General features: G+C 44.1%; 5 protein-coding genes across 7 annotated transcripts in view; 3 read left to right on the top strand and 2 right to left on the bottom strand.

The window, feature by feature from the left end:
* LOC114873390 (forkhead box protein K1) overlaps positions 1–506 on the top strand; it is a 5410-nt gene extending 4904 nt beyond the window's left edge. Inside the window, exon 7 of the mRNA XM_046287525.1 lies at positions 1–506. This exon is cut by the window's left edge and continues 200 nt beyond it. The gene's annotated coding sequence lies outside the window, so the exon portion shown is untranslated.
* An 85-nt stretch (positions 507–591) lies between these two features.
* On the top strand, positions 592–7824 carry LOC114873388. Of its 2 annotated transcripts, none has more exons than XM_029181659.2 (4): positions 592–1739; positions 3183–3373; positions 3433–3647; positions 3721–7824. In XM_029181659.2, the coding sequence occupies exons 2-4, from the start codon at positions 3277–3279 to the stop codon at positions 6343–6345; spliced, it is 2937 nt and encodes a 978-aa protein (XP_029037492.2). In that variant the 5' UTR covers positions 592–1739; positions 3183–3276; the 3' UTR covers positions 6346–7824. The 2 variants fall into 2 exon arrangements, with proteins under 2 accessions (XP_029037492.2, XP_029037491.2); XM_029181658.2 differs by having other exon boundaries at positions 3177–3373.
* A 59-nt stretch (positions 7825–7883) lies between these two features.
* Positions 7884–9535, top strand: LOC114873394. Its single transcript, XM_029181671.2, has 2 exons — positions 7884–8349; positions 8426–9535. The coding sequence occupies exons 1-2, from the start codon at positions 8062–8064 to the stop codon at positions 9524–9526; spliced, it is 1389 nt and encodes a 462-aa protein (XP_029037504.2). The 5' UTR covers positions 7884–8061; the 3' UTR covers positions 9527–9535.
* Positions 9536–9560: 25 nt separating this feature from the next.
* LOC114873397 (protein BUD31 homolog) lies at positions 9561–10696 on the bottom strand. The gene is made up of 3 exons (XM_029181674.2): positions 10427–10696; positions 10192–10314; positions 9561–10126 (listed from the first exon to the last, which is right to left on the bottom strand). Exons 1-3 carry the CDS (start codon positions 10518–10520, stop codon positions 9909–9911), a joined length of 435 nt encoding a protein of 144 aa, XP_029037507.1. The 5' UTR covers positions 10521–10696; the 3' UTR covers positions 9561–9908.
* Positions 10697–10789: 93 nt separating this feature from the next.
* LOC114873393 (methanethiol oxidase) lies at positions 10790–12954 on the bottom strand. Of its 2 annotated transcripts, none has more exons than XM_029181669.2 (8): positions 12775–12954; positions 12542–12711; positions 12292–12471; positions 11925–12228; positions 11602–11862; positions 11189–11522; positions 10996–11118; positions 10790–10928 (listed from the first exon to the last, which is right to left on the bottom strand). In XM_029181669.2, exons 1-8 carry the CDS (start codon positions 12788–12790, stop codon positions 10877–10879), a joined length of 1440 nt encoding a protein of 479 aa, XP_029037502.2. In that variant the 5' UTR covers positions 12791–12954; the 3' UTR covers positions 10790–10876. The 2 variants fall into 2 exon arrangements, with proteins under 2 accessions (XP_029037502.2, XP_046143482.1); XM_046287526.1 differs by having other exon boundaries at positions 12542–12705.
* Positions 12955–15032: the final 2078 nt, after the last annotated feature.

The raw sequence follows: 15032 nt of genomic DNA, 5'->3' as shown, positions 1-15032 counted from the left end.
TTCGCGTGTACGCAGAGAAGGAAGAGAAGCTAGTATCTCCTGTCGTTCAAGATGAATTTTCTTGGTGGAACGCAGTAAACGATATTAAAGGAGCCTCGTGCAGTCGAGTCGGAGGACTCGACTTGTCTTTGTAATTTTTCTGTACACGTGTTTCGTTGAACGCGCAACTATCGCTGTAAAGGTTTGGCAAAATCGGGAAAGACGTCGTGTTCCCGATCATTGTCGTTTATTCGCCGATCGATCGGTATCGATGATGCCGCTGTTCATGTTCGTCGGGATGCTCCGGGAAGCCGTAGACACGAATCGTAGATTGTAGTTGTGCGTACGATTCTACAAAGTTTCTATTTAAAGAACAAGCAATAATTTTACGCTGAATACGTCGATCGAAATTTCTTTTTGACGTGCCTGTTTATCTAACGAAGATATTAACGTACTATAATCACAAACAGGAAGAGGTGATAGTATTTTTGTTGCCACTTGTAAATAAACTCTTAAACGAATAAGTACTTGTCGTTACGAGCTGTTTCGTTCTCGTTCGTAGTGTCTCTCCTAGGTTTTTACCGCGTTGCAAACGATACCGATCAACTTGATCTCGTTTCTCTCGTTAAACGATAGTGGAACGGTACTCGTCGGTCTGTTATTTGTACAGAGATGCAATTGTAATCCGGACAAAAGTAGAAAAGAGACTTTTTTTCCTCGATAAGTGGATTGTAAGAGAATCGAATCGTCGAACAAGTAACGTACGAATTGAACACGATTGTTTCACGAGAGGAACAGCTGGGACCGTTTTGCTCTTTCCTATTTTTTTTCTGTTTTCTCTCTGTTCTTCTTCTCTCTCGATCGAGTTTTCGAAAGCGTTGGCTGGTCGAAACTAACTGCAGTCGGACGATAAACTTCGGGGGAGGGAACGAAGTTCCCGTTCGATTCGGAAGGGTTGACGGATTGACCGCATCCTGATTAACGAAACCTCTTATTTCTACTTTTAGACTTGCTTTATTGCTCTCGCGTTACCATTCGTTCGTACGTTTGACCATTTTATTTCTATTTTTATAAGCTTTCAGTGCATCATCAGGTTGTTCGTTGAACGCAAATCGCTGGTAATTTGGTCCATCGATTTCGAGCAGCGAGAAAAGAGGGTAAACAGGGTGAAAAGAGAAGGAAGCGTCGTCGTTGTTTGTTAAGCTCCGAAACGGCGTACGTTCTCGGGGCTTTTATCGATTAATTTATTTCGATCGATCGTTTGATTTGGTTGACACGGACGCCAGCATAGGAAGGATTCCGGGCACGATCGAAGAAGGGAAACGACGAGCAGCTAATTGAAACGATTCGCTCGAAAGGTGCCCGATCGTTAACAGTATCGAAAGGTAGATCGCTGTCGAATGTGAAACTACTTTTGAAGTGGACACCGGAGCAAAAGGAGAAAAGAAAGAAGAAAAAAAAAGGATCGTTAGAGAAAGCAGAAGTGAAAAAGAGAGGGAAGCAAAGGGGGAGGCGAGAGAAGGCAAGAGGGAAAGCGAAGAAGAAAGAGGGTGTAGCGAGCTTGCGCGACGTTCGACCCGAATCTCTCGTCGAACGTTAAGCTAGCCAGCCAACCAGCCAACCAGCCAACCAGCCAGCCATCCAGCTATCCAGCTATCCAACCATCCAGTTAGCCAGCTAGTCAACTGGACAACTCGGATTTAACCGTGTTCCAAGCTTTCCAGGCAGCCATCGATGGAAGCTCAGCTACCTTGTAACCGGTACAGTACCGATACCATATACCTTTTTTTCCATTCTCATTGCCCGAGCTTTCTTCTATCACGATTACCATACACACTTTCATTCTTTTTATTTTCTCTTTATTTTCCTCATCATTTTTCTTCCCTGCTTTCGATCTTCCTATCGTTAGCTCAGCATCGAATCATTAGTGGGAAAAAAAATTGCTCCTGTTTTACATTTGTGTACGAGATCGCGATCTACATAGTTGATCTCGCACGTTTGTGTACCTGTGTCGTGTGTGTGTATGTGTACGCGCAGGTTGGCATAGCAATAATTCGGCAGAAAGATTCGACGCGGTGCTAACGAAAACGAGTGGCTAGAGACGCGGAGGAAATGTGAAAATTCGATAGGGAAGACGGGGTTTTCGGTGATTGCGATTAACGAGTACGTTTCTGGGTACGGAGAGAAAGAGTTGTTTGCCAGTATACTTTCTACGTTGTTAGGTAGATGCTATGGATATCTTCGGTTTCCATGATTTGGCGAAGGAACCCTGTCTGCGCGAGCGCAGTATTTAGCGCGTATTCGGTGTGCCGATACGATAATGCGAGGTATACCTTGAATAGAAAAAGGGATAAAGGGAAAAGGAAATGTCATTCATTTCTGTCGCACCGAGTTCTTTGGTCTCTCGTCGAAAAGCTCGCGCATACCTTTGTAACCCTTTCCTTTCATCATTTCATCGCGACGATCTGTGTTAAAACAATTAGTATCTTGCAAATGAGTTTTTTGTTTACTATCCGTAACGTTTCATCGGCCTATCGTGACAAATATAACATCGACCTCGTTACGGAGGTGGTAGTTGGAGGTGCAAATAATTTTCCGCGCCTCCGTGTAACAGAATTTATTTATTTATTTGGGTTTCGTTGAGTTTGTTTAACAAATACAGGGTGTAGTGTAAGATATCGTAAAAGCACGTGTTCGTACCGCGGCACCGACGTAACGATCATCAATGTACGGCTAATCGTTCATTAGCAGCGAGATCATTTCTTCTCTTTCTGTTCTACAGAATTCAAAGTTCTACCGTTTCTCTTCGATTCGCGTGAGGATCGATTCGTGCTTTCTCATTTTTATTTTCTTTATACCAAAGAGCTTCAAAATCGCGGTATCGATGCGATTGCGGAGAATCTCGGATAAAGGGGTAAATAAAATAAGTGTAGGAAAGAGAGAGGAGATTATCAGGCGTAGAACAGTGGGAGGTAGAGAATATATGTATATGCGATTTGCTCGGTCCTGAATTGTCAACAAGAGGAGAGTTAACACGGATTGAATCAATTATAGCCCCGTTTTGGAGTGAACGGGTGAACCGACGGAACGAGCAACTTCCGGGCATGGTCAATTCATATAACGAGCAAATGAATTTCTGTTGAGAATTCGTCTTTGACGTAACCAACGCGAGCCTGCTCCTATAATTATGTTTATAGTTACAGGTGGACGGTGAAAAAGAACGAGCGATGCTAAGGAGAGAAATTGATAGATCGGATTGAGGCTTCGCGGAGACCGAAGTGGACCACCTACCTTGGAATGGTTATACCGGTGCTGTCGACCACTTGGGGCTGGGGATTCTTTCTTCTCTTCTTCTTCATCTTCACCAGCCCCAGTCCTGCCGCCATCCGTAGAGGTAACGCTTGCTTCAGCGCACCGTTCCTTCGATTTCCATTTAGCCGCGATTCGTTTCAGCTGATCGAGATCACTGCAATAAAACGGTAGAGATATACGAGGATGTATCGAGCCCGGCTGTGACCGCGGCGAATTGGGGGAAACCTTTGTCCTGTTGGTACCGTTTTCGAGCGTTTCGTGGAACACCGCGAGATTGGATTCTGCGAGTTCGTTTTAAAAAGTTTAAGGTCGGCGTGCTGGAAAATGCGACCACGTGCACCGGCGGTTACCTGCAGGTAATTTTCTTCTCCGTTTCCTGCGTAACCAAGGTAAAGGATGGAAATTGTAACGCGGTGTACAATTTTGCAGATCGTAGATGGGAACACGAAAACGGAGGTGAGCAATCGAAAGGACCCGGGAGTGTATTGCGGGGAATCGGAACAACCGCAGACGTTCATCTCGGAAACGAGTTTTGTTCGAGTGATATTTCACGCGGACAACTTTACCGATCAAACGTACTTTAGCTTCGATTCACGAGCGGAACAACAGTACGAAGTGTATTTGAGGTATGGCCAACATCCGGAGCTTTATCCGAATCGGAGGGGCGAGATCGTGCCCGGAAGCTATTGCGAGCGAGTGTTCAAAGATTGCCGGCTGCAAACGTGTTACGTACAGAGCCCGGCTTATCCGGGCATTTACCCGCGCGCGTTGCACTGCAAGTACCGCTTGAACACGCGGTTACCATTTATAAAACTGTACATCGAGAACGAAGAGTTCAACATCGACGGGCAGAGATGCGAGAACATAATGACCTGCCCGATGAGACCGATAAGCTCCGGATCGGAGCACTGCCCGTACGATTACATACGCGTGTACGACGGTAAGGACGAGAACAGTCCGGCGATCGGCACCTTCTGCGGCATGGGTAAATTCCCGTACAGCATAATCGGCACCAGCGAGGATCTCTACGTGGAGTTTGTCTCGTCGCCGGCCGGACCTCTTTTGAACACCGGCTTTCATTTCAACGTAGGAAATTGGCCCGGTCACGTGAAGACCGCGGGCGTACGAAACGGCAGTTGCGACTGGTTGCTGAACAGCGAACCCCTGCGGAACGGTACCGAGGGTATATTCCTTTCGGTCGCTCATTGGTATCCACCGCACACCAGCTGCACCTATCTCCTGAAGGGTCGACCCGGGGAAATCGCCAGGCTCTACTTCCCCAGTTTCCGGGTGAATCGTATCGAGTCACCGATACAACCGTACGACGGCGATTGCGGCGAAAGTCTGACGCTGTACGATGCAGATTGGCCGGACGACGCGAAGATCATCAAAACATTCTGCGACACCTTCAGCAAACCTATGGAGAAGCACGATTTCGTATCGAGCTCGAACGCTTTGTTCGTTAAGTTTGAGAGTAAAACTGGAAGTTATTCCGGTAGCTCGCTTTATTACTGGGCCCACTACGATTTCTTCAATGCGACGAGGTTCGGCGTGCCCGTGCCTGGAACTGAATGCGACGAGACCTTTGCTTCGTGGAAAGGACGATCGGGTCGCCTCCGATCGCCGCTCAACACTCTCGTTTACAAGCGACCAGGCGATCCACCGGCCGATCTTTCTTGTACCTATACATTCATCACGGATAAACGATTGTACGCGCGAGTTATTCTCACTATCGAATCGGTCTCCTTCAAGGAACATCCGTACGCGCAGTGCGGTCATTGTTGGGACAGTCGAGTGGATCGATTGATCATTAAAGAACCGATCGTCACAGACGCGATGGATCAACAGCAACCGCAGGAACAACGTCAGCAATCGCAGCAGCAGCAACAGCAACAAAGGAATATGAGTATCGGTAGAGGCCACTGTATTTGTCGATCAACGCCGACAGCAGGCGAAGCGAACTCCGAAGGGCAACAATCGGTGTTTCGAATCGTGTCGCGAGGAGAACGGCTCGAATTGAAACTGCTGGTGGATGGTGCACACGCTGCAGTCAGTTATTTTAAACAATCGACGCCGTTGTTCGAGGCTAGATACGAATTTGCCCATAGCCCGTTGTGCGGACCGGCGATTCTGCCCGCCACCACCGACGGCGAGATCGAATTCCCTCATTACGAGGTGCTCGGATACGTGACTCCGCCTCGATCGATCAAATGCATCTGGGAACTGCGGGTACACCGGGACAGAGACGTTTGGCTGCACTTTGACAAGATCAAATTCGCCTCGAGATCCTGCGAGGACGGGAAACTGGAGATCTTTCTGCCCGGGAATAGCGAACCGTTCATCGGTATATGCGGCGAGAACGTTAGTTACGTTAGAGAGATGCCTAGAATATCAGCGGCACAGATCGCGCCCCCGGGATTCAACGCCGGTGATCGTAACTCTGGCACGAACAGAGAACCGACTCTCGCGCAAATCAATCAGCAGCAGCCGGTGTCGCCGTCGCCCTCCTCGACGGATCAGCAACAGGAAGAGTACGACGGTTGGCCGACGGTGATCATTCAGTTCACCGGCTCGATGGCTCCTGCGAGGACTGCATTCAAGATCGCTTGGACAGAGTTGTATCATTTACCGCGCGACGCCTCGGGAGCTTTGAACACGCAGAAGCTCGACGAGTATTGCGGCTTCCAGTGTCCGGGCGATGCCGGTTGCATTCCAGCCCGACTGCTTTGCAACGGCGTGGTCAATTGCCCGTTGCCGGAATCTAGGTCCGTGTTCCGGAATTCGTACAACGGTAGCGGTTTGCTGACCATCGCGGAGGAACCGAACGACGAGTCTCCGGAACTGTGCGGAGACGATGCTCTCGGTAACCGCGGTAACGTAGCTGGATCTGGAAACGGTGTCGGAAATTTGGCGAGCGTCGTTGGTTCAGCTGGCTGGGCGGGTGCCGGATTAGGCGCCGGTCTGGCCATACTGGTCGCTCTAATTTGTTTGATCACCGTTTGCAAGATTTGTCGACGACGCGCTACCCCGAGAGACATCCACGTACCTTACTGACACGTATACAAATTCAGATTCAAATACGGATACCTGTTCGCTCTCTTTACTTTCGCAAATGTGATCGACGGATGTAGCGGGTTTCGTACGTGTAATGGTAATCGCGCTACGACCGTTTCGTTCTTCTCGTTCGTCGGCGGGAAAACGAAGAATAGCGAAAAATTAGTTGAACGACTGATTAAATAGGTATAGCTAGGTAAGATAGGTTTACGCGCATCGTCGATCGACGAACTCTCGTCGTCGCGTTGCGTAGTGATGCAATCCGCAGATCGTAGGTGGTAGGGTGAGAATTCCGAAACTAGATACAACAAGTAAAATACAATCGTTCGCCGGTAAACGCGGTGGTAAAGGGGTAAAGTATAATAGTAGGAACACGGGTCCGTGTGATTCGATTTATCTACGCACCTTTGATCGATGTAAAATGGTGATTCGTCAACTTGTACGCAATGTAGTCGCGTTACATATCGTTAATAAGAGAGTGCCTGCGAATGTTCGCACGTGCGCGTCACGCAAGATACGCGCGCGTATGTTATTTCTTGAATATATGCTGACAACAAATTTGTATATACGTATACGTAGCGTTTAAGAAAAAGTATCCATTATTTTAGAGTATAAGCGGTGAAACACCGAACGAGTAATCCTCCGCGTTGAACGAACCGTGGCGAAACGAATCATCTTCTTTTGTATATAGTTCGCGTTCTATCCAACTGAATTTAACGAAATATATTTAGATTTTACGAGATAGAGTAACGAATCTAATAGACGCGCGATAACGTACGCGTACAGAAACACGGAGCGCACGCATAAACACCAAACACCATTAAAAGTCAGAGACAGACAAACACCGAGGGACGATGCGACATTTATCGCGAATATCTGTTCGTTCTATCGATTCGTAGCCGTTTCTAAGTTGCGAAAAGAAAAACCATCGATCGAGTCGACCGGGAGATTACCGTTTTTCGTTGAGCATCGTTCAGGCGCGGTCGACTCGAACGATGAAAGAGGCAACAGCCATCGAATCGTTCCCGACAATCGTAACTCTTCATCCGCCAAGATACTCGATCGCTGCTCAATCTTTATTCGTTCAAACTATGTATTGTGCGCACTGGACGCTCTCGTATTTTTTACTCTTTTCTACCGTCAATGTTTTTACTTTGAACCATTCAATCGATGTGACCCATTTTTCTGTGTTCCACCTATTACCTTTATCGGTCATCCTCATCGTCATCATTTGTCATCGTCGTCGTCGTCGTCGTCGTCGTCGTCGATATCGCAATCATTATTATTACCACGATCACGTGAAACGTAATCGTTGTATCGTTATCGTTATCGTTATTACTGTTTCTCGTCGTTTACTCCCCTCGATACCATCGTTGCAGACATTATTGCTACTGCCAGTAACGTGTCATCATTATATTATTATATTTTTTACAAATAAAGAATATCCTTGGTGACGAGGTGAAGAAAGGTTGAACATTATTCGACGAATGTTCAGTTCATTTTGTTCTGTTAGCATGTTCAGTTAGAATATAGTCGATATCTTGTAGAATCGACTAATTTCTGTTAAGGAAATCACGTAACCCTTACCACCGTTTACGCATCCTTATTCCTCCCTTCTAACCCTCCACTTCCTCTTTCCTTTCTCCTTCTTCTTGAAGAACAGTCAAATTGACAAGTGGTGAATTCTCCGTATCGAGGATTCGGTTGAAGAGCAAAATGAAATTAAAAGGCACGGTTAAACGGAATCGTGGACCTTTTAGCGTTACCTCCAAATCAAAGACTTCGCCGATGATTTCGAATGTTCATGTAGTTACAGAGAATGTGCTGCTGCCGGTAACAAAGACGATCTTCACGAAATGCCATAGTGAAACGAATCGTTCGAAACGGCGCGTGAAACTCGTCAAGCCGAGCCAATCTAACGATAACGTAATCGGACCTTTGTTAAAACCGCCGTCTAATGTACCAGGGAAGACATATGCGAGTACGCTGCTCCGGGTCGAACAGGTGTCCTCTCAGCTGATCAACTTTCTGCTACGAAAGAAATGAAAAATTGAAATGTAACATGTCCGTATGTTTCCAGAGCGACAGTGGATGGAATAGCAGAGAAAAGAAGTTCCTTACAAATGATCGTTCCAAACCAAAGGAGAGTCAAAGGGAGCAACAGAGAACGGAATTACCGTTTCCCTGTCCAATTTTGATTCAGCCTGTAACAGTAACACGTACGGCTGTATCACCGAACAAAAGTATCAAGAAATCTCCCAAATTAATAGAACGAAAAGAAAGCCAGAATCAGAGCAACGGAGAAACTTCAAAGAAATCTTTGGATCTGTTGGCTCTGTCGAACACATCGACTACAAACACGACAGCGTCCAGCAATATTTTCTCCAGATATTCTTTGATCTCTTATTGCGATTCCGCGTTAATGAAGATCGCTCTGATCGATCAAGTAAAGCAGACGTTATCCAGTAACGTTATCGATCGGATAAAAGAACCGTCGCGATGTTTAGTCGACTCGTCGACGTCCAACGGCTTCCTGGAGGCGATGAAGCACCAGGCAGCAGCGTTACAATTGTCCAAGCTCGTAAAAGAACCGTCGCGATGTCTGATCGATTCGTCGACGTCCAACAGCTTCCTGGAGACGATGAAGCATCAGGCAGCAGCGTTACAATTGTCCAAGCACAGTCCTCAAAATTTGCGGAGGAATACAGCGGATCGTTCAACCTTCACCTTGCTCGTGGAAGATCAATCTCGATGGCGTTGCGAGGATACGTATTCATCTAGAAAGGAACACCCCTGCAAGATAAAGTACTCGTGGCAAGTGGTCGGTAAAGGTTCGCAAACGTCGCGCACGCTTTTGGAAAGTATAATCAAAGCGAACAGCTTCGACGACGAATCGATCCACCAGTGCGCTATCAAATATTCTTGGCAAATCATAGGGATGTCTACGCAAACTTCTAAAAGGGATTTTGCGATTGCAGAAGGTCATCCCATCGCCTCGTTTTCACTCGCTAAAATAAAACGGCCTCGTGGCAATATTATGAAGGCAAGCGAGCCTGCGCAAACCGTTACCGTCTGGCGAAATGGCAAAAGATTCATCTTACTGAATAATCAGTGCACGCAAACGATCGCCCATAAGACGAATCAAACTACTTTCCTTGAAATTCATAAAAAAAGTTATTGAATGATGAGAAAGAAAGAAAGAGGAGCATTACACGTTTACCTTTGTTATTCTTACTTTATTTAGTTTTTATCGTGTCACATTTCAGCTCAAACGACCAACTTAGTTTAATCACACGATTAAGTAGAAAATACCTCTCCTGTTGCGCATAAATGATCATGAAAGATCAAGATGTTGTTTCATTCACCTGTGCGCACGCGGTGTTTCAAATAATCGCACAATGAATGTTAAGGTGCAAAATGTGCGATCATCAAAAGTGGCTGACAGAGCCATAGAAATCCTCGAACGGATGCTTTCGTCGATCCTCGGTAATGTTTCTACAGAATTACGTAACAAACGTTAACGAGAAGAATAAAAATAAAGGGCTCTTCGAAAATGGCAAACGTTATCCCGAACAGCCTCTGCAACCGCAGTGAATGCATTCCACTATTCTACCCTCTTCAAGTTTCCCTTTCGGTACCCGGCAAATGCAGTTTGTACCAAAATTTGTGTCTCTCGTTTGTATGCAACGTAAACAACACAAGTTTTCGTATCCGACTTTCTTCCATTTGGCGATCAAATTTTTATCCGCTATGTTTTCGTTCAAGCAATAGTCGTACAATTCTGAAATGAAAAAAGAGGCGGTACAAAGGATGAACAAAGTTTGAACATTAATAAAGCATACTAACCACGACTAATGGCTTTCCGCCTGTAATACAAATCGTATATGTATCGAGATTTTTGATGATGAATTTTAAATATCGGCCATAAAGATTCCTGTTTCCGCTTGCCTTCGTGAGGTTCCGTTTCAGCTATAATTCAAACACGGAACAAGAAATTACGTGGAAGATACACTGTTGAAAAGAAACAGATATTCTTTCAAACGCTTTCCATTCGCCTAACCTCTACGCGATATATTATTACCTTCTCGCATCTTCTGTTCCAATTCCTCTAAAGTTGGTTCGATAAGTTCCCAACCATCTGGTGGAGGTTTTTTGCTTCTTCGTACTTTTGGCATCTCTTTAATTAATAGAAGAACAGTATTTAATTACCTCGAGAATGAAACACGTAAGCTTGCCAACAGAACGAGTTTATTCTTAGTCGAACATAACCTAAAGCCGAGAAAACAACGGGACAACTTGAACGTATCGCTGATCGATAATCGAATCGAATCGACTCGACGTAACGATAGTGCTGCGATACAAAACGCTTCGATACTGTGGAACGAAGAAGCAAACGAGAAAGCGTGCAAAATGTGAGTGAAATTAAGAAAAAGTGACAGGGAAATAATAGAGAAAACAAAGTTTATTGTAATATAGAAAATAGAAGAAATGTGCGTTGAAAATTTTATCAACGAATACTCGACTGACGGACTCAAGCAGTTTCCGGTAACCATATGTCCGACGTACAATCGCCTCCTGGATAGCTGAAAGAAAAAATTGAAATTGTTACAGTCGGACGGAACGCGTAAAGGTATTTAAAAGGAAATTTACCGCATTTCGTGGGCAAGTAGAATGTCGTTTTTGTCCGCGCCAAAATCGATCAGAAACTGTTCGTCAAGTTTCATTCCACCGTTTTGAACGTCAACGTCCAATTTGAGCATGGTCGAACCGTTCCTAAATAGCGACGCGTATTGAGTAACGATTATTCGTTAAGTAAAACTAATTATTCGATTAATAAAATTACTTGACGTGTTCGGGATAAAATTGTTTATCCCATGGCTTGAAAATCGACGTGGTCACGTATAAGCGTGTCCCGTCGAGGCTTAACTGAAGCATCTGCGGAGATCCGAAAAGTCGACGACCTTTAACATAAACAGGATCCGGCTGAGCAGTCAACTCTTCGTCTTGAATTACGCGGACATTCGAGTCGTTGACGATCGATCCACCGAGAAATACTTGACCAGTTAGCTTTGGATTGTCCGTGTCGGTAATATCGTATTGTCTGATATCTCCGTGAAGCCAGTTGGAAAGGTATAAGTATTTGTCGTCAAGGCTGATCAGGATATCCGTTATCATTCCTAATGCAACATTTTTGGGTTACAGCGTTCGAACCGTAATGGTAATACAATGGGCATGAGAACATCTTTATCGACATACCTGTCATCCACGAACCAGCCCAACCTTCCACTTGTTTAGGAGGGATTCGAATAACCGATTTGGCATACCACTTTGAATCCGGTGTTTTATCAAATTTGTAAATATTCGAAGTGACTGCGCATCCGACGAAACCAACGGTGGCCTTTGGATCGTGTAGGAATCGAATTTCGAGAGGTGCTATTCCATCCTTGCCAAGATTAATCACCTGTTTCAATTTTCGTTCGCTCCAGGAATAAAAGTTTAAGCTTCTGCCGTAGATTGCTGCGAGAAAGGAGGAGTTAGATACGAACGTCAGAATGGAGAAAAGGATGAAAGAAACCAACCAGGATCGGATCTGTCGGTCTCGATGTAGCCCTTTTTGAAGACCCTAGGTGCGCCCCATTCGGATGCGACTAGGACATCGTGATGCGGTTGGTACCAAAAATCGTAACCAAAGCCTGCTTTCTTATCCCCGCGAGTCCAGGTGCCTTTCACCTCGAACGTTTCGGAGTCGATGCAAAGAAAGTCTCCTTGGCCATCGCCGTTTAGTTTGCCCATCGTGGAAATCATAATTTCTCCAGTTGGCGCACAGTGGGTGGTGTGCAAAGTCGACACTCCGTGTCGATGCACTTCGCTCGGTTCCAGTACCTTTCGAACAACGAATCGATCATTCCTAAATCATTCCTGTGAATTTTCAGACTAACGGCAAACCTTCTTGATAGATGGAGCCCGTTCGTTGCTCGTGTCGATAAAGTAAACGCGATCGGACACGAAACCAGGCAGCACTAAAGTATCTCGTTTACGCGGTTTATCGTAACAGCTGCTGCAGATGTTCCAACCGGAGTGATGCAGTTCATCGCCGACGTGGGGCATCCGTAGTTTATGGATAATCTGCGAAAGATAACAGAAACAGCCGACAGAGAATTGTATGTAAAATCGTTTCGAGCCGACAGAACTGTACCTGACAGTAATTGTTGCTTTCAGGATCTACGTCGACGGTGGAGAGAACGTCCGGTTTATTTGGATCCGTGTGAATGCAGACAACATATATCAGCTTTTCGCGGGGACCTTCGAGCATCGCGGCTTTCGGCGACCTGTAGCCGGGACCCACGCAACTCGAGCATTCTGAAACTTTGATGGTAAAACGTAAACTCAACGAGTAACTACCGCGATAACGATGAATTACCACTGTACCTTTCTTCTTCAGCATGTTAGCGTCGACTGCAACGGCAAAGAGAGTCGAGAAGATGGGATCCGATGATTTCAAGAGAGATCCAAGGGGAAGAATGAACGACGTTGACTGGTGGTTAGACCGCTGTGCAGACACTAGCAGATTCTCGCAACTCGACTGACAACGAATGCCAGATAACGCGGTCCCAACTGCGACGCAAGTAAGTAGCAATGATTCTACTGGAAGGGGACGCGAATTTACCACACGCAGTCTATAGTGTACGCGCAAGCGTACATTTGTCAATTCTGCCGCTCGTATCTATTGGACGAATCATCGTCGCGTGAAATTTTAAACGTCACCTTACGCGCGTACACGTGTAGCTATTTGAGCAAGCAGAGTACAGATATCTTTCAGATAAGTTGCGATGAAAAGTAACATTTATTTATGTATCTATTTACGGAGACAGAGAGGATGAGAGGGAGAAAGGAAAAAAGACTGACGAGATAGAGGGATACGAAGTAGCAATATTTCTTTGACACTCGAATCATCGGGCTAATTAATAGGCATACCCATTAAAGTGTTATTTTGAAGATCACACCCGCCTGTGACGGTTGCCTATGTCCGAGGTAGATTCGTGCCGTTTTTGACCAAGTATCGCGCATACTAAAAGATTTTCACGATGCAACATAATCAATCGTGCCAAACGATTTCTCGCTAGATTCGTCTGAGTCGTTAAGCCTTCGTATCCCGAATCGAGTCTGTCTACTTGTACGCTGACATTGTTGATCATTTCCATTAACAGTCCGTTCCTTTGTCTTAATTGAACGTCGAACTTTTTCGATGCTAACAGAGTCACTAAGCCAAGGGCGACGAGTATCGTTAGTCCCAAGAGAGTTCTTTGCGCGAACGCTGTCATCGCTCAGGAGAGTCGTTTCGTTCACAATCTTTTTCCATGTCGCGCACCCTCTTCTTATTCTTTTTTCTCCTATCTCTTTATCTTTTCTTTCCCTTGTTTTATTCTCGCAATGGCAACAGTTGCAACGCGATAACACACGATTCTTGAATATCGGCACTGCTCGATTCTTGGAATATATGGAAAAAGATAAATTGTACAATCTCTACATTCTAATTATTTTTTTTTCTTCTCTTTTTCTTTCCTTTCATCGCACACCCGTCGCTTGAACGGTCGACGTTTCCAGGCTCGATGCTCGATGCTCGATACTCCATACTCAAATTTTCGGGCTAGTCGTTACGCGTTTGTCGTTCTTTTTCTGGCGCTACGCCCACGTTTTTTATCTATTATTAAAGAAGCGATGCGTGGTATGCAGTCAAGCACATTTCGTGCTGTACAATTTTACGTGTTTCATCCTTGCCTCGTTGTATCAGCTACCGACCTATCATTTTTCCTCCTTATTCTAGTCATTTTATAAATTCCTCTTGCTATACGCAAATTTATTTTCTCTCTTGAAACAGAGAAAAATCCCTAGAACGTAGAACACACCATTTTTCGTTCCTGCTGAACAGATTGCAAAGAAATTTGACGTTTCGTTTAGAAAAATAGTGTGTTCTACGATTTCGTTGATTTTTCACTCGCGAAAGACGTCAATAAGGTAAAACAGACCAGAAATTTAGTTTCTCGTTCATTCTGTAGGGCGCAGTTCGTTCGTTTGATTAATAAACAATTGTAAAATTAAAAATAATAATTAAATAATTTTTAATAGAATAATTAAACAAAATTTTGTAATATACCCACGCGGAAATGTAAAGAAATAAACAATTTAAATAGATATAACAATAATTTGATTAATAAACAATTGTAAAATTAAAAATAATAATTAAATAATTTTTCATAGAATAATTAAACAAAATTTTGTAATATACCCACGCGGAAATGTAAAGAAATAAACAATTTAAATAGATATAACAATAATTTGATTAATAAACAATTGTAAAATTAAAAATAATAATTAAATAATTTTTAATAGAATAATTAAACAAAATTTTGCAATATACCCACGCGGAAATATAAAGAAATAAACAATTTAAATAGATATAACAATAATTTGATTAATAAACAATTGTAAAATTAAAAATAATAATTAAATAATTTTTCATAGAATAATTAAACAAAATTTTGCAATATACCCACGCGGAAATATAAAGAAATAAACAATTTAAATAGATATAACAATAATTTGATTAATAAACAATTGTAAAATTAACAATAATAATTAAATAATTTTTAATAGAATAATGAAACAAAATTTTGCAATATACCCAC

Source organism: Osmia bicornis, chromosome 10 (genome assembly GCF_907164935.1).
Source record: "Osmia bicornis bicornis chromosome 10, iOsmBic2.1, whole genome shotgun sequence".
NCBI lineage: Eukaryota > Metazoa > Arthropoda > Insecta > Hymenoptera > Megachilidae > Osmia > Osmia bicornis.
The sequence above is the reverse complement of the archived record's forward strand: the minus strand, read 5'-3'. Positions and strand labels throughout refer to the sequence as shown.